Here is a 23,223-nt window from a genome sequence, read left to right on the forward strand (position 1 = left end):
GGACAAAGCTCATCGAATTTTTTTTATTTTTAATTTTATTTTACAAATCAACCTACACACGTCTAAACACGTCCTCCGAAAACACAATATTTAACGTGGTAAACGGCTACTTGGCCGTGGCCAACAACCGTTGACGAGGGTGTCGTATTTTTGTAGTCAAGCCCCTTGTCGCCCTTACAGAAGATGTGCAGAATGTCTAAGGAGTGACCGCAAAAAGTCGTGCTTGACTGAGGAGGTCGGTGGCTGGCCTTTTTTCAGAATTTCAGACGATCCATCTTGTCGTTGCCATCTGTCATGGTGTTTTATATGGTACGTCTATAAGAGGTTGGCAGTCAACCTCTCTTCCGCATTTATATCCTCTCCATTTTCAGATAATCAGGGTGTAGGAAGGCCCGTGTTGCGGCGAAAGTCCTACTAGATTTTTGCACCCTACTCCAATAAATGATGGAAATATTTTTGTTAGTAAAATAAGTGTTGCTTGTAGTTTTGTTGACGCCAAAAGTTCATATGATGACATGTTACATACGTAAATTTTGAGGTCTTCTAGATCACTTCAATACATGACCTAAATTTTCAGAATCTTTAAAGAAAAAACAAGTGTGCCCGTCAATTTGACTCTACAGCTGACAAAATATAAAAACATGAAAAAACATTAACCCTAAATACTCTATCGGCCAGATAGCCAATATCGTTTTTAGAACCATAGCCAATAGACTAAGCATTTTCTAGGTCTAATTCTAATTGAATTACCCCTGATATAACAAGAATAATGTAGGGTAATCAATGGATAAAATAGGTAATGCCCGGTAAATAAACAGGTTTCGATGGCGTCCATGGTCACCGCGACGTCCGCCGTCCCGCGGCACGGACGGATTGCACGGTAAAGAGAACCTGACTCCGATCATCAAAATCACGCATCCGCCCCCGTCTAATAATTTGACAAAATCGTACATCCAGGGCTTATGCTGCTGCCCTCGCATCCGTCAGGTGAGTATAATGTAGCGAGCTCACTGGCGGGAAGCATATATTCCATTATACACAATATGCATTTTACAATGTAGGGGTATTTTGTAGAATATTAGAGGTTCCTTTTCCGTCACGTTACACTGTAGTACTGTACTTTCCACCGAAATGCTCAAGCAAACAACTTGTAACCGAATCTTTTGACCATGTGCAGGTAACTGAATTTAGTCAAAACAGCATACATAACGTTACACTTCAATTGATGACACTAACACATATACTGATCTACCTTCTCCTGGATAATGCAGCTGCTGAACTCTCGCCGGGTATAAACATTGCGGCGAAGTTTACTGATCGCTGAAACAATGGTTTGAATCCAATTTCCTGCTGTCCTTATGTTCATCTCCCCGATATAGAAAGAAGCCCCTAAATGTCTCCAAAGGGTCAATCCACAGTATCCATTCAAAGATTTCCTTCTAACTTTTTCTTAATTTCAAGGGCAGCTCTGACGACATTCCCTCTTGTTATGATCCCAACCTTCCAAATAGAAATTTGTTTGAAGACAACTCAACACAGCAAAAGAACAAAATAAAATATAGGAAGGCTTGCCCACTCACCAATTTGCCTGAACTGTTAACTACTGGCAACCTGCGGTACTTAGTTTCAAGGAGTAACCTGTGAAATATGGCATCATAACTTCTAAATTTTGGTTTTGGAGAAATTCAAACATAAGTTGGTGATGTTCTCAGATGATTGTTGTGCAGTGTTGTAAAAATACCTTGCGGCATCTTCAAGGTTAGTAGTTTCACGCACCACAAGAGGTGCAGAAGTCATAACATCACCAATGATTTTTCCATTAGTTTTGCTCAAGAGCTTCTGTATCTCACGGAATGTCTAGAGAGTATCGTTTGATCAAAAGCAGAGAAAGTTAAACACATAAGTGGAAAAGAAAGAGAAATTATAATGAAAATACAAATAAAGGAAATGGCAAGCCCAATAGTACAGGTCTGCATCAATGCAATATTCTAACTCGTTTAGTTGTTAATAGTCATATATACTGATATTCCATCAACTGCAATGAAGCATCAATTGTTGACCAATCCAAATCTTGGTCGGGTGAAATACTAAAGACAAACCACGAAATGGTTACGTAATTCTCTAAAATAGTAAAACACCATACTATAGATTGACTTTGAGGGGATTATCTTAACATAGACCTACATAAATTAATTCTATTAAGAATAAAGAAGAAACTGCACACTTCAGAAAATGCATAATCATGAGAAAATTACTCCATGAGAACTAAAAGCATTTTAGAAGTACCTTCCAAGTACTATCCACCTCAGGAAATATGTCTGCTTCAGCAAGTCCATTTCCTGTAGGAGAAGATTTTTAAAACAGAAAATACACAGTGAGCATCATAGTATGTAGAATATAAGCTGTTGCTAATTGATAGATATAAACAATACCAAAATGATCCCAAGTTCCAACTCTATTAAGTAAACATATGGAAAATATTGGATGGGAGAAAAATCTAAGATCTGTTGTGATCTATTGTGTATTGCACTGACCCTCGTGGGTATATTTATAGGGTACATAGGAGATAGAAACTTGGAGTACAAGATAAATATTCTATCGTATCTCTCTAGGATTTTATATTTATCTCTAGAGTTTCAATTAAACTCTATTATCTCTAACCGTATGTATATATATCTCTAACATTCCTCCTCAGTCGTAACGGGAGTAAAGCGAACGATTGCGACTGGATTTCAAATCTTGTGTTTTACCATCTTTTCTTCTTTGTTTCTCCATCATCAATTGCATATCTGATGGATAGTCCTCCACCTCGGTGATTGCATCCCCTTCCATGTCGTCTTGGTCCTCCACCTTGGTGATTGCATCCACTTCTGTGTCGTCCCTTATCTCTCTCCTCTATTCCCTCCACACTCATAGCGGGAGTGTCATAGATGATAGCGATGACACGGAAGTTTTTGACTGGAGTTGTCGACGATGATTTGTTGTGATGTTCGTCGAGGTAGCCGATCATGTGGTAGTCGCGGTCGTCGTAGACACGGTAGTTGATGTAGCCGCATATAGCCGAAGGCGAAAAAAAATGGAGACGGAGCTGCGATCATAGATGAGGCACCTTGCAGATGTCAGAGGATGCCGTTGGAAGCGTCTTTGCATATGTCAGCGGATGCCCTTGGGTCATCTTGCAGATGTCAGAGAGCGTTGTTGACATCAGGTCACCAGTTTTTGGTTGAACTCTGTACGCCGTGTAGGTAATCACCATAGCGATGCTAGATTGATGCAGTCTTTTCCCGTCATAGATGACGCGGTCGTTGCCGTCGTCGATAAAGCGTCTTGCAGAGATTCCTGTCAGAGGACACGAGATGAACGTCCATCGTTGTGGACGAAGCGGCGTCGTGTTGTTCACATGTTGATGTAGACCATCGGCGGTGTTACTTCAATGCATGTTGATGGCGAACGTGGAGATTCGATGAAGACGTCGGTTGCTTGATGTAATGCTTGCTTGTTGGTTGATTGATGTCGCCGCACCTCTGCTTCTGCCGCTAAAATTTGGGGATTTTGTAGCAAGAAGAATCTAATCTAATCTAATCTATAGATGATATATGATGGCTAAAGAGAAATTGTTCTAATACTAATTATTGGGAAAAAATATCTAATCTATGGATAATGGTGATTTGTTTCTCTTGTACACTACATACTGGTCAGAACGAACTTGTCGCCGGTAGAGTAACGTCAATGTAGCCCGATCATCTTGTATGCTTGAAACATGGATGCGCGTGGCCTTTTCTTGCTGGACGAGTGATTTGCACAGCTAATCGATGACAGTGAAAATTGACAAATTGGCATGGGTGGCTGGCGACCTCGTCGTCTTCCGTTGAATGATCAGCCAGAAATCGATTGGATTGGCTCGCCGGCGTGCCGGCGTTGACTCGAAATCGACGACTGATATTAGGATCTAAGCTCTGGTACCATATGAAAAATATTGGATGGGAGAAAAATCTAAGATCTGTTGTGATCTATTGTGTATTGCACTAACCCTCGTGGACATATTTATAGGGTACATAGGAGATAGAAACTTGGAGTGCAAGATAATATTCTATCGTATCTCTCTAGAATTTTATCTTTATCTCTAGAGTTTCAATTGAACTCTGTTATCTCTAACCGTATGTATCTATATCTCTAACAAAACATGTTGTAAACTAGATGAGCCATAATCATATGATGTTTCAACTTGCAGCTACATGAGATCTGAACAACAGTTATTTAAACTAGACCGGGAAAAACCAGGACAAGAGCTTCGACCAGTTTGGTCTGATAAAAAGACCATAGAGAAAAAATAGAAGGGAAACAAATCCTTTTGGACTTCATGCGGTAGCTAGGGATCAAACTCTGGCTACTAGGGAATCTCCACAGCTATAATTTATATTTAGACTTACAGCCCATTACTTATAACATGAAAACAATTAAAAGATATTATAATATGAACCATTCAGTTCATCAGTAATGTTGAGACGGGTTCAATAACTATGATTTCAAGTACTCCTTAACTACGATTTCAACTTCTCCCTCTGTCCCAAATATAGCAACTTCTAGCATTCAAAATGTCCCAAAATGTAGCAACTTCACCTACTCGATCTTAACCAATCATAACCATCTTACATCAATTTTTTCCACTGACTTTCTCTTCTCAAGTGACCACAACCTTCCCCTATATAATTCTACCCAACTCCGAAGTGAAATTTAACTATTTGCCACTATTAGGTTTGGCAACTCTTCATATGCCCCTATTAGATTTGTTCTTACAAAATTGCCACAGAAGAGAATTCATTTCTTAGCTATTGCTACTTTTGCTAGAGTGGAAAGCGGTATGAGCCCCACAAGTCAGACCCTTCTCCCCTTCATCTCCAAGCAGCGAAGGTATCGAGCCAGATCCTAGCAGAGTCAAACCCGTTATTCCCTTGAGCGCCAGAGGGCACCATCCTAGCCATGCTGCTTAGGACGATGGAGTCACCGTTTCTTTCAGCACCGTAGCAAGAGCAAAATCCTGCTGCCATCCCCTTCAGCTTTGGCGCCGGGGCATTTAACTTTTTGCCACTATTACGAATGTTCATAACAGATTTGCCACTGGACCTACATGTCATAGACTCATGAGGGTCCGCATGTCATAGACAGCGAGTGACAAATCTGTTTTGACGACTCGTAAGAGTGGCAAAAAGTTAAATTTCCCCTTTGGAGCCTGCTTCTCCCATGAATCAGGATGTCACTGCTTCTCCCACGAACCCATGCCGCGATGCTCGCAGCCAACAGCAACTCGAGAGGGTGCAGGGAGCATGCCTACAACACGACAAGGAAGACGAAGGGAAGGGAGAGTGGCTGACTTTTGGGATCGAGGGCTGCTTTCCACGCTGGCATGCCACGTAGGCAAAAGGTGGCAAATAGTTAAAAAAACAACTCTCTCCGATGGCAATTTTGTAAGAAAATATAAGAAGGGCATTTGGAGAGCTGCAAAACCTAATAGTGGCAAATACTTAAATTCCCCAACTCTAATTGTTACATTTTGGGATGGATGAAGCATGTATTAGTGAATGTCAACATAAACAAAATCCAATGATACCTGATATTGAATCCAGTGCTAAGAGATCATAATCTGAGACAACACCAACCTGCGGATGGGAAATAAACAGATTAATGCAACACTTATACATTCTATATTGTATAGCGACACAATATTATAACAGGACAAAGCATGTTTAACAGTCAATGATGCCTTTGTTTCAGAGTTTTATGGTTCACAGATCCAAAAGCAGCAGTGGTTAACATGTGCTCATAAATCTAGGAGAATTAGAATGTACAATTCATGATTAATAATACTATTTATAGATAATTTGGAGATCAAGTTGAGTTGCCACTTAAAAAGGGATGATATTCTTTTATTAATAAAACAAGAAATATATATATATATATTCCATCTGTCAGCTATCTCTTAGGCCAACTTATCCCTGGCACGGAAAATATAGTAATAGATTAGTACATGATTAATTAATTATTAATTATTAGAAAAATATAAAATAGATTAATATGATTTTTTAAAACAACTTTCTTATAGAAAATTTTTGCAAAAAGTACACCGTTTAGCAGTTCAGGAAGCGTGCATGTGGAAAACGAGGGGGCAAGTTAACTTACGGGGGGCAAACGAACGCAGCCTTAGTATCTCAAGTTCACTCATATCAGTTTATGCCTTTCTCCCCAATCTACTACCCTAATCCCCTTGAAGCAATGGCATCTAGCCTTCCTCTACAAGTAACTATCTCCGTAAAATATTATACAGCTTACCAAATTCCATTCATCATCAATAACAGGAAAGCCAGTTATCCTATGCTCCACCAGCATCTCAAGGGCTGCTCAAAGATAAGATAAGTTTGTAACTAGTAATAAAAGAAAGAAGGGCACAGCATATAAGGGGGAAGAAACCTTCATCGACTGAAGTTGACGGCTTCACAACATGGAGTTCTTCCCTTTTAGTCATAAAATCACCAACAGTGTAAATTCCGCTATTTTGCTGAACAACAAGAATTCAGGAGCTCAATAAATATTAATATCCATAAAAACATCTCAAATCTGTAAATAGAAATTTGAGAGTGCGTCATAAAATTTGGAAGTCAAGCATGATAGAGAAGGATGTTATAACAAGTCCACAATTCAACCTTGAACTTTACGCTGTCTAGACACAACCTTCGCCTGACCCAGCCCTGGTTTTGGACTGACTAAACCCTACATCAGATGCTCGCAGTTCAATGAAGCCTCACCGTTACTAGGATATGCCCATATGCATGTCGATTTAATATTCATTCTTCCCCATCCTCTCTTCTTTCCCTCCCAATCCCCCCACTCAGCAACAGAAAAACAGCAGGAGGCACAGCCTGATTGAGCTCAGTAAAGGTGCACTCTTGGATGAAGCCTAGATATCCATAGCAAATTCTATCAACTCAGATCTTAAGTGCGAGTATACACTATTCAGTACTGAATTGTATCGGTTGGTTTAATATATACTGATTTGACAACAAAAGGAATGCAGGAGTAGTCTTTACTATGCCAATGGAAACTGCAACCGCACTTGATGGCTATGCACTCATGTTGCATCAATTTGAGGACGGCGATGGTGGTGGGCTGCTGATTTTGATGGTCAGCAGAAACAGGTTGGCCTCATGTGGCTTGCTTAGATCTCCATGCTGAAGTGATTCGGCTGAAACAAACGTATCCATGGGTATCCAACTATCCATGGGGCACTTCATGGCTGCTGCAGTGGTGCATCCATAACTTGGGCATTGTTGTCATGCATAATTGCATACCACCAGTGAGGTCCACCTGCAGGCTACAGATTTGGCGAACGAAGAAAAAGGTAAAAGGGTTTCTAACCAGTGACCATCTTGACACACATCTATATCTCATAAGATGGTGCCAGGCCAAGTGGAGCCAGGTGAATCTGAAAGAACCAAGTCCATACATTCTTTCCCAGTGGCATCAAAGCTGACCTAAGGGCAACATTGCATGTTCTGGTGAGGGAGTAACATTGAACCCCAGTCAACGTGGAGGAGGTTACTGGAAACTATGGAGAGATGAATAGAAAGGAAGTAGGACAACAAAACCTTTTAACCACGCCCAGAAAACTGTAAACCTGGTGGGTGTCATATTATCTTTTCAAGCTTACCAGGGAACAAGCAGAAGGAACTCAAATCATTTACTGACAGGTAAAAACAACTATGCTTACAAAAACAGAAGCATCTCATCAATGTATCATCTATGTAGTGCACCAGCTGAAAGGGTCAGATGAAAAGAGTCGATGGATTAACGACTACAGTTTTACCACAAAGCTCTTTGCTCAGTTTTCCAGATTCTCCTTAACAATGAAAATTCTGGCAAGCTACAGATTCTAAGATCTTGAGGTAAGGTAACAAGAACCTAACTAATAGCTGATCGTATTCCACTCATTAGTTTGGCACCTAGGGAAATAGTTGATCATATGCCACTCATTATTAGTTTGACGCCCTAGGATTTGCCACTCTCTAAAAACTAATTGAATTTTGCCCACCTTTTACTTGTTATTTCTCTGGGCTTTGTCATTTACCATACATTCATGCTTTCTTTTCTACTTTGATTATTTTTCAGCAACATCAAAATTCCTCCCCATTTTGTCGGTACCTCTAAGTCTTTGATTATGATTGCATTCTTCTATCAGTTGAAGAAAGCCTCTACTCATGCTGATGGATGTCTCCCTCTCTCTTCAGCTCTGCTTGCACTCAAATAGCTTGACTGAGTTCCAATATAACAAAGAATCAGAATCACTACAGGAACACATAAACTTGGTCAATTCCTTATTAGACAGAGGAGGACTGAATAAGGGATGGTGCCCGATCAGGAGGACCTAACGGCCAACTCTAGAGTAATATCAACTAAATAGTGGAATTTATATTAGATTTAGTAAGGGCCTGTTTGGTTGCTAATCACATTTTGCCACCATGAGCCAACAAAGATATACTTGCCTAAGTTGAGGTTATCAAATCCTTAGCCAAACCCTGACAAGTCTAAAGGGAATCTTGCCATTTTTTTTCTAAATCATCGAGACATGCGGGACCTAGTTTCTGGAAGAGAATCTTGCCACAACTATGACTGCAACCAAATAACTGTCAATTTAATCAAAGTCGTCTAAAGTTAGACATGGCAAAGTTTAGCTAGCAACCAAACACCCCCTAAATCCTAGATTGTCTAACTAATGGATCACATATGCTCAATTATCCTCTGATGTGAAATTAAGTGACTTTGTGCCACTGGCAGTGGATCCACCTCTCTCTATGTCCACGCGTCGGTGGACACAAGGTCAGGTGTGTAATCTCGTAATAATCCGAAGATGCTCACAACCACTTTAAGCAATCTGCACTTCCCAAATGAACAGCACAAGCCATTGAGTTCTTGCCCAAACAGACCCCGATGCGTCCACGCCACAATTCACCTCCGAATACTAAGCCAATAGAACAGCACGAATAAGCAAGGCAACGGCGCGAGCCGAACTCACCCCGGCGACGGAGGTGTGATGCGGCAGGCCGCACGCTGCGGGGGGCGCCGCGGCGGCGGACGCTCGGACTGAGGCCCTGGATGGCCGTGCAGCGGGAGCCGCCGCCACCCGTGGCCCCGCGGGCAGGGAAGGCCCCCGGCGGCCGCCGCGGGCGACGACCGAGCAGTCGGCGCAAAGGAGCAGCAGCGTGGCGTCCATGGCTTCCCGTAACACACTCTTCCTGTCCTCGCGTCGGGGTTAATCGTGGGTGGGAGAGTGGCGAGCGAGAGGGTGAGGAGGAACCTGTGGCTCCGCCTGCGCCTATGTCCTGTCTGGGTAGAACGGAACGGCAGAGAGGCTGGGGATATTTTCGTTACACACGGGAGTAGTAGATCTGTTTGGTGTTGTCGCGTTAGAGAATTGATGAGACGGAGAAATGGTCAGATTTTTTTAGGAGGAGCAATTATAATAGTAGGCTATAAGCTGGCTAAATAATTATGTGAATAAAAAAGGGAAAGAGAAAGAAGATAAATGAGTTATAATCTTATAGTCAGTTTAGATACAAGAACCATGAAACTACGTGAGAGAGACATGTGGGTCATGTATTTAATGATAAAGAGCTGACTATTATATGAGTGGGCTAAGAGCAGGTACAATAGAAGGCTATAAGCCAGCTATATGCATATTTTAAAGAGATAAGAGGGAAAAGAGAATAGAGGTAAGCTATTAATTTATAGTCAGCTGCACACGAACTCTAAGACACAGTGTGTGTATGACATATGGGACCATGTACTAATGTTTTATAGGTAACTATTGTATAAGTTAACTATTAGATTGACTATAGATAAATTGAAACCAGTAGTTGAATATGCTATTGAACTTGCTCTAAGAGAAGACTGTAAGAACCATATATCCAGCTTGTTGGCTATATTATTAGCCTTGCTCTAAGGCATTCATGGCAAGTTTTATTAATAATGTCACAAAATAATTGCATCATCCAATAATTTGCATCCACTCCCTCCGATCACATAATAGTTGTTTGCGTGTGTTCATGGGGGAAAATGGGCATTTGGTCACATTCAATTTCGCCAGAATGTCATCCCGAAAACGCGTTTCATTAAAATACTATTCTGGAGCGAAGGCTTACGGTCATTTTGTCAATTTTCTTGTTTTATTCAATTTCTCAATTTTTTTTTGCCTCATCCACCCTCGATGGGCTGACAAAATTGAAAATTTTGTTCATACTCTTCGTGATTCTGTGAGTCGATCGACCTAGATACCTCACAGTTGTCGTCGTTGAACCTACCGTGGCATGAGGCCGGCTGTCTGTGGTGTTAGGTGTGTGTAGAAGAGTGGAGATCGGACGACTTGAAAAGCGTCGCTCGATAAGATCATATAGTGTGCGCGTACTAATTAGATATTACGAAAACATAAGTCTATCTAAAAATTAGATTTAATCAACATATCATATTCATAGTTACCCCACAACGGGTTTACTTCTAATGTCATGACAAGTTATTTTTCTTTTGCTTTAAGTTACTTCTATCATATATGTAAATTACTTTTATGTTGTATTAAATTTATTTTTATATGTCTAAAATGTAACTTAATAAAATCTAAAAGTAATTCAAATATATTATAAAAGTAATATAGTTTTTCATCAAAATATAATCATGTGAGATCTTGTTATAAAGATTTAATTGTTATGAACACAACTGCGTAATTGGATCGTGAGTAATTTAAGAGAAAATTGTATTTGAAGCATATGATTTTTTGGTTGGTTGACAGCCTCAGTCTTCTGACTAGAGTAGGTTGTTTCCTTATTTTGCTAGTTTGGTCTCTCGTTCAGGATCAGATAGCTAAGTGGCTGTCGCTAGTTAAGCCTAAATTATGCACGAGTACCATTTAGATTTTAAGTTTTATTATGCCTACTAAACTTTAAATAGAAAATATTAGTGGATTGTTACACTCTGAGACCGCATATGGGTGGCGGTCTCTTGGGGCAGAGCCCCGGCCCGATGGGGAACTTGCGAGGTCAATAGCCTGGCTCGTATCTTACATCTAGATTGTTCTCAGCCTAGCTAGAGTGATCCAGGCTGCTTTGTTTGGTTGCTTGTATGAGGTTGTCCTGGATGACATGTGATTGTGTTTGGTTGGTTGTATCTCTAGACGCTATATCCAAAAGATGGTGTTTGGTTGGATGTTTGGACCCTGAGTGCAATCACCTCTTCTTTTAAATTTTGAGGTTGCCTCGTGTTTACTGCAATAAAAAATCTTCTAAGTTCTCATTGAACGAACTGTCAACTAAATTTTATTCTATTCTTGGCATACATTGATGTATCTTTCTATGTGATCTGATTGTAGTGGTGACAGCAGTGTTCATGTAGTTTTGGGTGCCAAAAAATAACAGATTACTTGTTGCCACTACTAGTATTTAAGCAATTTTCAGTGAAATGATATCATTCAATGCAATCTATAATAATTATTATACAATTATGATTCATAAGTTTCAGACTTGACGAGGGTGTCCCTTTGCAACTAGTGAGATTGTGATATTCAGTTTTACACAACCTAATGAGATGGGTTTTTTGCTATGTGATCTATACAGATTGAGGCTGAGATGTCCCTCCAGTTAAGATCAAAGATTGAATGTGTACTGGAGATCATTGTGCCTCAAATTGCCTGTTACAAAACCAGCGAAAAAAATGTTATGACAAAACACAAGCTGAAAATAGACATGAGCATCAGTTAACCAAAACAATTTATTCAATCCAGCGAAATAGCATATGGTGTCCAGTATGAACTCATGTGTAATCCCATCACAAATTAAATGGTGTTTACATAGTAGAACCTGAACTAGAACTTTGATAGGACCAAAGCACATGCATAGCACTAAATTTTGATAGGATCTGATAGGATCAAAGCACATGTGTAGCAGACGGCAGCAGGAGCAGGTCGAAGGAGGCATCGGCGAGAGGAGGTTGGAGGCGACGGCGACAGCTAGCAGTTCTTCACAGGCGACAATGGGGGCAGTCTAGATTCGGCGCCTGCGAGAGGAGCTTCGAGGCGGCGTCGGCCCGCAGGCGAGGACGGTAGCAGGAGCTTCGACGAGGCGGCGACGGGAGAGGAGGGTCGAGGTAGCAAGGCGGTGTCCCGGCGAAGCCACTGCCAGCAAGCGATGGCGGCGGCCGGCTCAGCTACAGGCGGCGCGAGGAGGGATCTGGAGGGGCGGTTGAGGTTGGGGGTTGGGCACCCCGACCCTAGGTGGTCGGGGAAAATGACGAGGGCAGCAAACGACGGGGTGACGTCGGTGGATCTTTGATGGGGCGGCGCCGGCAACGGACTTGGGCGGCGCCAGCAGATCTAGTGAGTGCCGAGGAGGAGGCAAGGGCTCGCGGAGCTGTGTTCTGCACGAGCACATGCAAAACGGGGTCGCGCGCGTACGAGCAGGTGCAAAGTTGCTGCATCCACTCAGCCTGGCCACCGAGCGAAGCTCCCCTCTCGCGTTTCTTCTCAGCCAGGCCCAAAGGCCAAATTTGCATCTACTCAACTAGACCGTAAAGCCAATGCAGACAACTAAACACACTAAAGTTACATGGGTAGATGTGAGACCGAGCTGCTGCAGCCAATCAAACACCCCCTTAATATCAGCCGTTCGTCGCACCATGCATCTGTCGCCTCCGCAAGGCCGCAACGCTTCTTATTCCCGTCCCCCTTCCGCCGCCGTCTACTCCCTCACGCGCCGCCCTCTCCCTCCCAACCCCTCTTACCCAAACCCTAAAAAACCACAAAAAAATCCGCAAAATTACCCCCGAAAATCCCCAAAAAATTCGCCGGAACCCTATCCTTCGATCGGATCCACCTATCCCCCTCCCTGGTGATGGCGGCGCAGGTTCAGGCGGTGCCGGCGACGGAGGGTGGTGGCGCGCCGCCCCAGGCCAACGGGGTTGTGGCTGCCGCCGCCGCTCCGGCGACCTTCCAGGCGACGTCTCTGTACGTGGGGGACCTCGACGTAAGCGTGCAGGACGCGCAGCTGTTCGACGTGTTCAGCCAGGTCGGATCGGTGGGATCGGTGGTGTCGGTGCGCGTGTGCAGGGACGTCAATACCAGGTTGTCGCTAGGTTACGCCTATGTCAATTTCAGTAGCCCAGCCGATGGTGAGCTCGTTGTTCTTTTCCGTATAATCAGTCTTATGATATTTGTTGGTCTTGAGTCGTTAGGGTTCTGGCAGGGAACAATTCGAATAGGGTTGAACTGCATTACTTCTTGGTAGTAACCTGTGATATCGAATGATCCAAATTTATTTAGTCTGTTTTAATAACATGCTAATTGTGCTGTTTGTACTCATTAACTGAAGTGTGCAACTTCATCTGTGCAGGAAGGATATTGATTTTTTTTCTACTACGTTTTGTATAACTTTGTGTTGTCAGATAGAATTATAAGTCAAGTAATGGAGTCGCTTTCATGTCTCAGCCAAAATAAACTTGGACGGCAGGTGGATGATTTTTTTTCTTAGTAATTAGGGATTTGTCCTCTTGGTTTTAGCGAACTATGGTCATCCAACATTATAACTCTAGATAGGACTCAAGGTCCTAAGTTCAAATCTCCATAGGAGGATGAATTTCAGATTGGGTATTCGAGGAGTTCCCAAATTTCCCGAAATAAAAAAAATGGCTGCATATATCCGGTGGATATAGAAGCCGGGTAAAAATACCCTTCTCTAAATAAAATAAAAAAAAGTTTTAAAAAATAACTCTAGATGCCTGTTTTCTGCACAATGTGAACTTTGCTGAGAAATATCCTTCCATAGTATTTGTCATAATCAAGAGCGTGTTGCTTTCAATTGTCCTGAACTTTTCTTTCCGTGGCTTGGCACTTGCCTCTTAAGTTGTTGCCAGAGTTTTGCTCTTCATGTTAAGTTAATTATGTGTGCACTGATATTATATTTCAATCACATATGATGTACATTGATTTGGTAAACTTGTTCTTATTGTTTGTCGAATTAGAATTGTAGCTTGCTTCTTTTCTTACATTAAAATCTGTTGCAGCTGCAAGGGCATTGGATATGCTGAACTTCACTCCTATTAATGGGAAGCCTATCAGGATAATGTATTCTAACCGTGACCCCAGCTCACGTAAAAGTGGTGCAGCAAACATATTTATTAAGGTACCACTTTCATAATATTTATTCATTTCACAGATTGTCAACAAGAATTATCTCTGTAACATCAGTTTATGTTGTTCACAGAATCTTGACAAGTCAATAGATAACAAAGCCCTCCATGACACATTTTCTGTATTTGGGAATATTCTTTCATGTAAAGTTGCAACAGAAATATCTGGAGAGTCGAAGGGCTATGGTTTTGTTCAATTTGAGCAGGAGGAGGCAGCCCAGCATGCTATCAATAAGCTCAATGGGATGCTTTTGAATGATAAGAAGGTCTATGTAGGACCTTTCGTTCGTAAACAGGAGAGGGAAAATGTCTCGGGCAATCCCAAATTTAACAATGTGTATGTAAAGAATCTATCAGAATCCACAACTGAAGACAATTTAAAGGAAATATTTGGTACATTTGGACCTATAACTAGTATTGTTGTAATGCGTGAGGGTGATGGGAAATCTAGATGCTTTGGATTTGTTAACTTTGAAAGTCCAGATGATGCTGCCCGAGCTGTTGAAGATTTGAATGGCAAGAAGTTTGATGACAAAGAATGGTATGTTGGTAGAGCACAGAAGAAGTCAGAAAGGGAGATGGAACTGAAAGAAAAATTTGAGAAGAACATCAAAGAGGCAGCAGATAAGAATCAGGGCACTAACTTATATTTGAAAAACTTGGATGATAGCATCGATGATGATGAGAAATTGAAAGAGTTTTTTGCTGAATTTGGTACTATCACTTCCTGTAAGGTTTGTTTCTTAACTCACCTAGTTCGGCTTAATAATTAACAGAATTTTTGTGCATGCTTTGGTTAGTTTTCTGCTGCTGATTATAAATAACATGACAGGTCATGCGGGATTTAAATGGTGTTAGTAAAGGATCTGGTTTTGTTGCATTTAAGTCTGCCGAAGATGCTTCACGAGCTGTGAGTTGTATTTATATCACTGGGCATCATATTTGAAAAACATAGTCCAGGAAATCCATTAACATATTTGTTCTGATGATTGCAGCTTACAGCCATGAACGGTAAGATGGTTGGCAGTAAACCTCTCTATGTAGCACTTGCACAACGCAAGGAAGAAAGAAGGGCAAGGCTTCAGGTAACATTGACGAACAAGACTTCCTGTAGGCATATGTTCCTTAAATGCTGTTCTCTGTCAGTAGTAAGTTATTATTTCAAAATTTGACAAACATGATTTTATTTCTGACTTTTCCAATTAAAATATGGAAAAAGGGGTAAATTTGCGCTATTCTATGTTTTATATTGTTTTGAAAAATTTCTAATGATTTGGAAAATAAGGTCATTTCTGATACCCTTCGCATCCATACATGGACACCTTTTTATTGTCTCTAATATTCTGTAACTTGTCATTCATGTTGATGACTTGTTTCAGGCGCAGTTTTCACAAATGCGTCCTATGGTGATGCCTCCTTCAGTTGCTCCTCGTATGCCCATGTATCCCCCTGGTGTCCCTGGTGTTGGCCAACAGCTGTTTTATGGCCAACCGCCTCCAGCTTTTGTTAACCCTCAGGTATATAAACACCAATATCTAACAACAGATAATGAATGTCCTAGGGTGTGTTTGGTTGGGAGACAAGGTGGGATGAGGTGAGACCATCCTTGATTTTGGGTATGGGATGATCCTGCTTGTCTGTTTGGTTTACGGAATGGGATGATCCCAGTTTTTTGTTTGGTAGAGTGGATAGGAGAGTAATGGATGGATGATGTTTGTAGCCACTGTTAGTTCCATCTAGTTCCCAACGGTGTCCGACGAGTCGAAGCTTGACTTTGAGCAAAGGAGTAGATGTCAACTGTGGCAGAACACTCAATGGTGGCTGAACATCATGCAAAGGGGAGGAACACGCTGGCAGCCAAAGGGGTCGACGATGACTGTGTGCCATTCACTGGTCCCCACCTGGAATGAACTCGTGGGCCTGATTTTGTGGGACGGCTTGGACCTATGTCTGGGATGAATATTCCCTTAGAGGGATCACCCCATCCCACCTGTCCGCAAACTAAACACCACAAAAATTGGGCCCGTCTAATCCTGTCCCTTCAACCAAACACATCCTTAAGAATTTTGGAAATCAGTATGCTGCTATTGGAAATTTTGGAAACCAGTATGTTGCTATTGGATTAGAATAAGTACTATAATTCTGTGGAATAACCAGAAAAATACTAAAATTTTGATTTTTGATGCCAATGTTTTGATATATAGCTCACATAGTACAATTTCAATTCCATTCTGGATCGAAGCTCGTAATCTTCTCAAATGTGCCAAATAACTATTAATGCTCCAACATTGAGCTTTTCACTAGTTACTTGTTAATTTTGGAAGTATTAATTTTGATGATACCAAAAAAGAACCGATGATGATGTTAATTTGTTGGTTACCAACTTGCTCAGTGCTACCATTACATGTTTTCTGATGGCATACTTTGTTATGCCCTAAATCTAGTCGACTTCCATTTTTTTTCCTTTCTGAATTAATTAGTAAAAGTTCTGCGCTACCAGTGACAACGTTATGTTTTTATACTTTAAAGTTCTATTTCCGCGTTTACAGCAAATCAGCAATGATAAGTGCAGAAAAATATTAAACAAGATGGAACTTTGCTACTGATTGTCCGGAGTAGTTCCGTATTCATTATGTTTCCCTTTTTAGTGTTTCGTGTCATATATGTTATGACCGTTTTTCAGTAACTGTTACATATTTTGCTGGGCAGTTAGTAAACCTATTTCTCACTACAAGCAAGTTTGAGAAAATTTCAGTACCAAGCATTTGTCAAAGAAAAAAAAGATGTACTTACACATTAAAAATGGGTGTAACAAAATTGAAGAAATTTCTGTGTGAGTGGCCATTGTGACCTGTGAGGACTGTTTTGGAAATAACTACATTGCAAAACTTTGCTTCCATTCGTCATGGATATGTTTGTGAGAATAATCTGAACAAGTTGAACATTCCAGAACATGAACAAACTAATTAAATCTTAATTGGTTAATACGACTGATGCCTCACAAGTATATAATATTTTTATCATCTTGATTTGATTTGTTTCAGTTTGGTAATAGAAACAGAAGTGAATGATAGGAGATATTCTAAATATTATGGCACCTGTAACTCTAGTCTAGGAGAGTAAGCTGTGTAAGGAGCAGTGCGTTGAATGTCATTAGGATGAAAACAAAAAAAAAGATATGTGAAATTTGCATCGGATCTTAGGATGAAAAAAAAGAGAGAGATGTGAATATTACCCTTATAAGGTGCATTATTGCTTATCCAATACTATATAATTGAAAGAAACTCACTTATCTGCCATCCAAAGTTTCTGGGTAATTCAGTTATTTGGTGCAACCCAATGATAAATTGCCCTCCTTGCCATGATTTTTCCAATAGAGGTTGCCGTCCTTGAAAAAGGTGCATTGTTGCTTATCCAATACTATATAATTGACAGAAAATCATTTATCTGCCACCCAAAGTTTCTGGGTAATTCAGTTACTTTGGTGCTACCGTATGAGAAATTGCCCTCCTTGCCAAGTTGCCATGATTTTTCCAATAGAGGTTGCTGTCTTTGTTACTCCCTCCATCCCAAATAAGTTCATCTTTCTAGATCAAATTAGAGTAGCTTTCTGGTACGGAGGGAGTAGCTTTCTGTGAAAAATGCTGAACTGCCCTTGGCAGGATTCTTTCATCTACTTTGTTAGTTGTAGGATGATTATTGTCTGAAATATATAATGCATAATTTGCAGTTCATGAAAACCTTCTTTTACAAATTTACTTGCACGTGATAATCGATCTCTTTCTTATTGCATGACTCTTTTAATTTCTTTTCATTTATATTATGAAAATGTTACTTTCTGTAGCCTGGATATGGCTTTCAGCAACATCTCATTCCTGGCATGAGGCCTGGTGTTGGTCCAATTCCAAATTTTGTCATGCCTATGGTCCAGCAAGGTCAGCAACCACGTCCAGCTGGAAGGCGTGCAGGCGCCGGTGGAATTCAGCAACCAATGCAAATGAGCCACCAGCAGGTGATAATTCAGTTTGGAGTGATTCAATGAAACTTATTTGTTCAACTTTGACAAGGAGTTTGCTTTCTTGTTTTGGTACATGCTGCAGATGCTTTCAAGGGGTGGTCGTGGTGGTTACCGCTATGCTTCAGGTCGTGGCATGACAGATACTGGATTCCGTGGTGTTGGAGGTTTAGTGCCATCCCCTTATGAGATGGGAAGATTGCCTCTCAGTGATGCTGGAGCACCTCAGCCGCTTCCAATTGGAGCTTTGGCCTCTGCACTGGCCAATTCACCTCCAGATCAGCAAAGACTGGTTAGCTTATCCTCTTTTGCTTTTCTGCAAGTATACTGATGCAGGATAATTTTCAATCAGGAATCAGGATCATAACTTTTTTGTCATGGCTGCAGATGCTTGGTGAAAGTTTGTACCCTCTTGTTGATCAGCTGGAGCATGATCAGGCAGCGAAGGTCACTGGCATGCTTTTGGAGATGGACCAAACTGAAGTTCTCCATCTCATTGAGTCACCTGATGCTCTGAAGGCCAAGGTTGCTGAGGCTATGGAGGTTCTGCATAATGCTCAGCAGCAGCAGGCGAATACCCCAACCGATCGGCTAGCTGCTCTCACCCTTAGCGATGGCGTTGTTTCTTAACCTGGCTGGCATCTGATACCTGGACTGCCAAGTGGAGTGGTGGTACTCATCTTTTGTAACCCAGTTGGGAGTCTTGTCTTTACCTTTGTTAGACGGCACTTCAGCATTGTGTGGATTTGGCTTCAGATTAAACTATGTGTTTGCTTAAAATATTGAGATTGCATTATGATCGCATGGATTGTTGTCTACCCATGTATGGGTAGTTAGATACTGCATTGATTTTATTTTTTTGAATTCTGATACTGTTTTAGAATGCGTGCTTTCGAAATGGAGTTTGCTCTTTTACCCAGCACGCCGTCTTTCACTGAACTTGGTCTCTTGTGGCGCAGAGATGGGTGGACCGCAGAAGCTAATGGAACGAACTGTGGCTGCAGGGACAGAAGTTTGCTGTAAATTTTCCTCGCCAAGTGTTGTGCCCTCCACAATGGTCAAACCACAGAACCGATCTATCCGGTCGAAAATGAATACATGCTAGTGATTGTTCAAGATTATATCATCATAGAAGGTCCTCGTAGTGTATAGATTCTAGGAGAGAGCATTTCTGGACCCTCGGCCTTGTGTTTCTTCCAAGGGAGAATTGCAAAATCCCCCAAATATCACTCTTAAGTTTAAGATTGTGTGAATTGATCTATTGCAAAAACCTCTTCTAATTTATTTTGGTTTGAAACTACCCTCTTAGCCATGTTCATCCACGGTTTAAGACGGTTTTCAAAGTAACCTAATTAAACGCACCAAAGTCGATGTTCATATAGTTTGGGTTAGTGGGTTGAACAGGTTCTCTCTTTTATATTTCTTGGTAAAAATAAATGCTAACAAATAAGTAGTATAGACCAGCGGTTCTTCTTAATGAGCTTGGGCACAAGTAAGCTAAGGAACTCCTAGTTGGTAGGTCGACCAAGGTGATTTGTCTTCGAGTCAGCTAAATACCAGATCCATGTGTCAAGTCCGTATGTCAAGCATACGTGTACGATGTCACTGGATATTGGTGCTGAACAAAAGCTTAATGAGTTTGCAATGAATGGAGCTCGGTCGTTCAAACTTTAATGTGACAGCAATTCCACGCACGGGACGGTCATATCCAACTCCTACAGTAGCAAGAGCGACAATTGGCAAGATCGATTGATGTAGCAGGCTTTGTAGCCACATTGACTATGAGATGCGATAGGTTATATCGCATGAAAAAATACCATAAAAATACGTGAGCAATAATGATAGCTAGAGATAACAATCATTACCGTTTATCTGTTTACCTACGAGTAAAAATTCTATTAGAGTTGGGTATATTCTTTAGTTTATACCTGTAGATTGCTATTAGGTCAAAACACATATCTAATGGGTACATAGACATGTAAGACGTAATATCCAACAGGTATACATATGAAAAGAACATGATCATATGGGCACTACCATACCTAATTATCATACCTAGCAACTCTAACCAAAATGAATTAAGAGGGAGCTATTTATAAGATGTCGACTAAGAGTGATACTTGGATATGTTTTTACAATTTTCCATTCGTTTAATGAAACAAAAATCCAAAGTCAGTACCATTTTGCCCCATACTTTCTACACATTATTGTGTATTCACCTTTGAACACAGAGTAATACTCAAATAGGCATGCTGTCACACGTATTGCCTTGGGCATAGATGGCAAAAGACCCGAGGCTTGATGGGCCCGATCGACAGCATGACCATTTGGCTAGGCCCAAGCCAGACACGACTAGTGTGTTGGGCCTATGTCAGCATAGCCTGATAGTTGGGTTGTATCTAGGCTGATGCCTTGGCATAATGGGTCAACTCGACATGACCCAATCCAATAAGTAGGGAAGAAAAATAGTTGACGGACCCGAAATAGACTTAATTTAGCTATATATAAGTATCAACCCAAAGATAGATATGTAAAATAGACTTATTCTAGTCATATAAGACACCTAAATAAAGAGAGAAAAATAGACTTATTCTAGCCATATAGGACACAATGCAAAGAGATGGGGAAGAAAGCACAATGCATGATATATACTTATTCTTATTTAGTGAAGAAGCACCATGCACGATGAACCGTCGTGCCTTCAGGCTGGCCAAGCACTGCCAGTCTTATTGGGCCATGTCTAGACCGTTGGTGCAGCTGGGCAGGACTAGCCCAGAGGTTAGGCTAGGACGGCCCAATTGATTTCAGCATAGGCCCAATTGTGCATGGGTCATACTAGACCAGGCATCCCATCTGTTCATCTATATGTTTGGGGGAATAAGTTTACCTATAATCCCTTAACTTTATATCGAATCTATAAGACATCTCTAAATCTCAATACCAGAAATCCTCACCCCTAAACTATACAAAACCGTGCAGAACCAAGGACAATATGCATGGATGATTTTGTTGGCGTAAAATCCTAGTCAGCAAAGAGAAAATAAAAAGTATAGGACCCACATATCAGCTGCAAGTGACAGATTCCCCCATTACTTTCCTCCCCACCTACGCCGCGACGTGTCCCTACCCAAATCCAATGACATGCTGCAGGAGGTGTTCCGTCCGGAAAGGGATCCTCTGACTTAAAGTCAGGACACTCCTCTCACTAACATGTGGGCCCATACACGATGAGACCCAGATGTCAGTCTCAATGTCCCTCTGACTTTAAGTCTGAGGAACATCTTTGGTTCCGCCCACTGTCGCCCGCCGTCGCACCGACCGTGTCCCTCGTCTCCCGCCGCCGGTACGCCCTCCTCCGTGCGTCCTCTCGGTCGGCCGCGCGGCTCTCCGGGCTGAAGTTTCTGCCTGATTCGGCCACCTCCGACCGAGCCGCGCGGTCAACTCCCTTGCCGTCGCCACCTTCTCCCGCCTCCCCCGGTCACCGGCGAGCCGTCGGGCTTGGTGCCGAGGAGCTTGAACGACACATGCTCCGGATTCTACCGGGACGTGTCCATGTGTGATTTGCAGTGTGTGTACGAGTGTATCTATCGGATGGAACAGAGCTTCAATTCTCAATGTACTAAATGCATCTTAGTTATTTCCTTATTTATTTTCTTTATTATTTTCTTTTATTTATTTTCTTTATTATTTTATTCATTTGTGATTCAGGCATCTGTATTTGTGTGGTGTATTGTGCCTGTAGTTTGGTGTTGTATCGGAATTGATTGAATTGAATTTGCTTCACCAGTTGCTTGCTCTGCTTAGCCTGATCGAACGGCGAACGCGTAAAACTGAGATAAGTTAGCTGTAGTGCAATGGCAGCAGTAACAAAGGAATGGAGCTCCGGTGAGATTATTCATTAACCAGAACTTTGCAGAGTGACAGTCACCTCGTAACCCACCGTCCGCACCCTAGTGCCTTCGCCGCCGACCCCGCCAGCCCCCGGCGCCGTCCGAGAAATTTAACAAAATGCCACTTCATAGAGTGGCTTTAATAGAATGCCACCCCTTTCTATAGAGTATGTTTCTTACTAAAATACCACTTTGGGGTGATTAGAGGGCTAACCAGTACGGTCATCGTCGGACTCGTCGTCATCGCCGCTGCTCCGTCGCCCATCCGCGCGCCCGCTGGCGTTGGCTCCCGTTCGCGCAGCCGCCAGCGTCGTCGCCCGTCTCCGCGTGGCCGCCGGCGTCGTCTCCCGTACTGGCACCGGCCAGCGTCGGCTCCCGTACGTAGCCGCCCGCGTCGTCGCCCATCTCCGCGCGGCCGCCGGCGTCGTCGCTCGTCCCCGCGCGTCCGCTGGCGTCGGCGGCCGCCGAAGTCGTCGTCCGTCCCCGCACAGCCGCCGGAGTCATCGCCCGTCCCCGCACGGCCGCCGGAGTCGTCGCCCGTCCCCGCACGACCGCCGGAGTCATCACCCGTCCTCACGCGGCCACCGGAGTCGTCGCCCGTCCACGCGCACCCGCCGGAGTCGCCGCCCATCGACGACGAGGAGGAGGCGAAGCGGAGGCCGGAGATGGCGATGGCGGCGGCTGCTGCTGCTACCACGGCGGATGGTGGCGGCGCCGGCGGCGGGGAGGATGGGGGGAGATGAGGGAGTTCGGGGCTATGGCGGTGGGGAGGCGCCCGGTGCCGGCGGCAGGAGGGAGGAGGATTAAAAGCATCTAATCGTGATTAAAAGTCTAATCACCTCAAAGTGTGATTAAAAGCCTCTAATTACCCCAAAGTAGCATTTTAGTAAGAAACATACTCTATAAAGTGACATTTTTTAAGAACTTTTGACATTCTGTTAAAGCCACCCCTATGAAATGACATTTTGTTAAATTTCTTGGCACCGTCCACGTACTGGAAGGATGGGAGAGAATCAGAAAAGAGAGGAGAGGAGAGAAATGAAGAGAAAGCAAGAAGGAAAGGGTTGAGGAAAAAAAAAAGTAGTAGGACCTACCAAACTT

At 42.4% G+C, this 23,223-nt stretch overlaps 2 protein-coding genes across 2 annotated transcripts; one reads left to right on the forward strand and one right to left on the reverse strand.

The window, feature by feature from the left end:
- Positions 1–1,048: 1,048 nt before the first annotated feature.
- On the reverse strand, positions 1,049–9,379 carry LOC102703237 (CBS domain-containing protein CBSX1, chloroplastic-like). The gene is made up of 8 exons (XM_015840691.2): positions 9,065–9,379; positions 6,466–6,553; positions 6,328–6,392; positions 5,609–5,657; positions 2,287–2,339; positions 1,742–1,857; positions 1,581–1,638; positions 1,049–1,500 (listed from the first exon to the last, which is right to left on the reverse strand). Exons 1-8 carry the CDS (start codon positions 9,260–9,262, stop codon positions 1,426–1,428), a joined length of 702 nt encoding a protein of 233 aa, XP_015696177.2. The 5' UTR covers positions 9,263–9,379; the 3' UTR covers positions 1,049–1,425.
- A 3,368-nt stretch (positions 9,380–12,747) lies between these two features.
- Positions 12,748–19,036, forward strand: LOC102722602 (polyadenylate-binding protein 2-like). Its single transcript, XM_006659239.3, has 9 exons — positions 12,748–13,200; positions 14,092–14,210; positions 14,292–14,951; positions 15,050–15,127; positions 15,213–15,302; positions 15,597–15,734; positions 18,062–18,229; positions 18,318–18,524; positions 18,620–19,036. The coding sequence occupies exons 1-9, from the start codon at positions 12,924–12,926 to the stop codon at positions 18,860–18,862; spliced, it is 1,980 nt and encodes a 659-aa protein (XP_006659302.2). The 5' UTR covers positions 12,748–12,923; the 3' UTR covers positions 18,863–19,036.
- Positions 19,037–23,223: the final 4,187 nt, after the last annotated feature.

The sequence above is a fragment of the Oryza brachyantha genome, chromosome 8, assembly GCF_000231095.2.
Source record: "Oryza brachyantha chromosome 8, ObraRS2, whole genome shotgun sequence".
In the NCBI taxonomy this organism is placed as follows: Eukaryota; Viridiplantae; Streptophyta; class Magnoliopsida; order Poales; family Poaceae; genus Oryza; species Oryza brachyantha.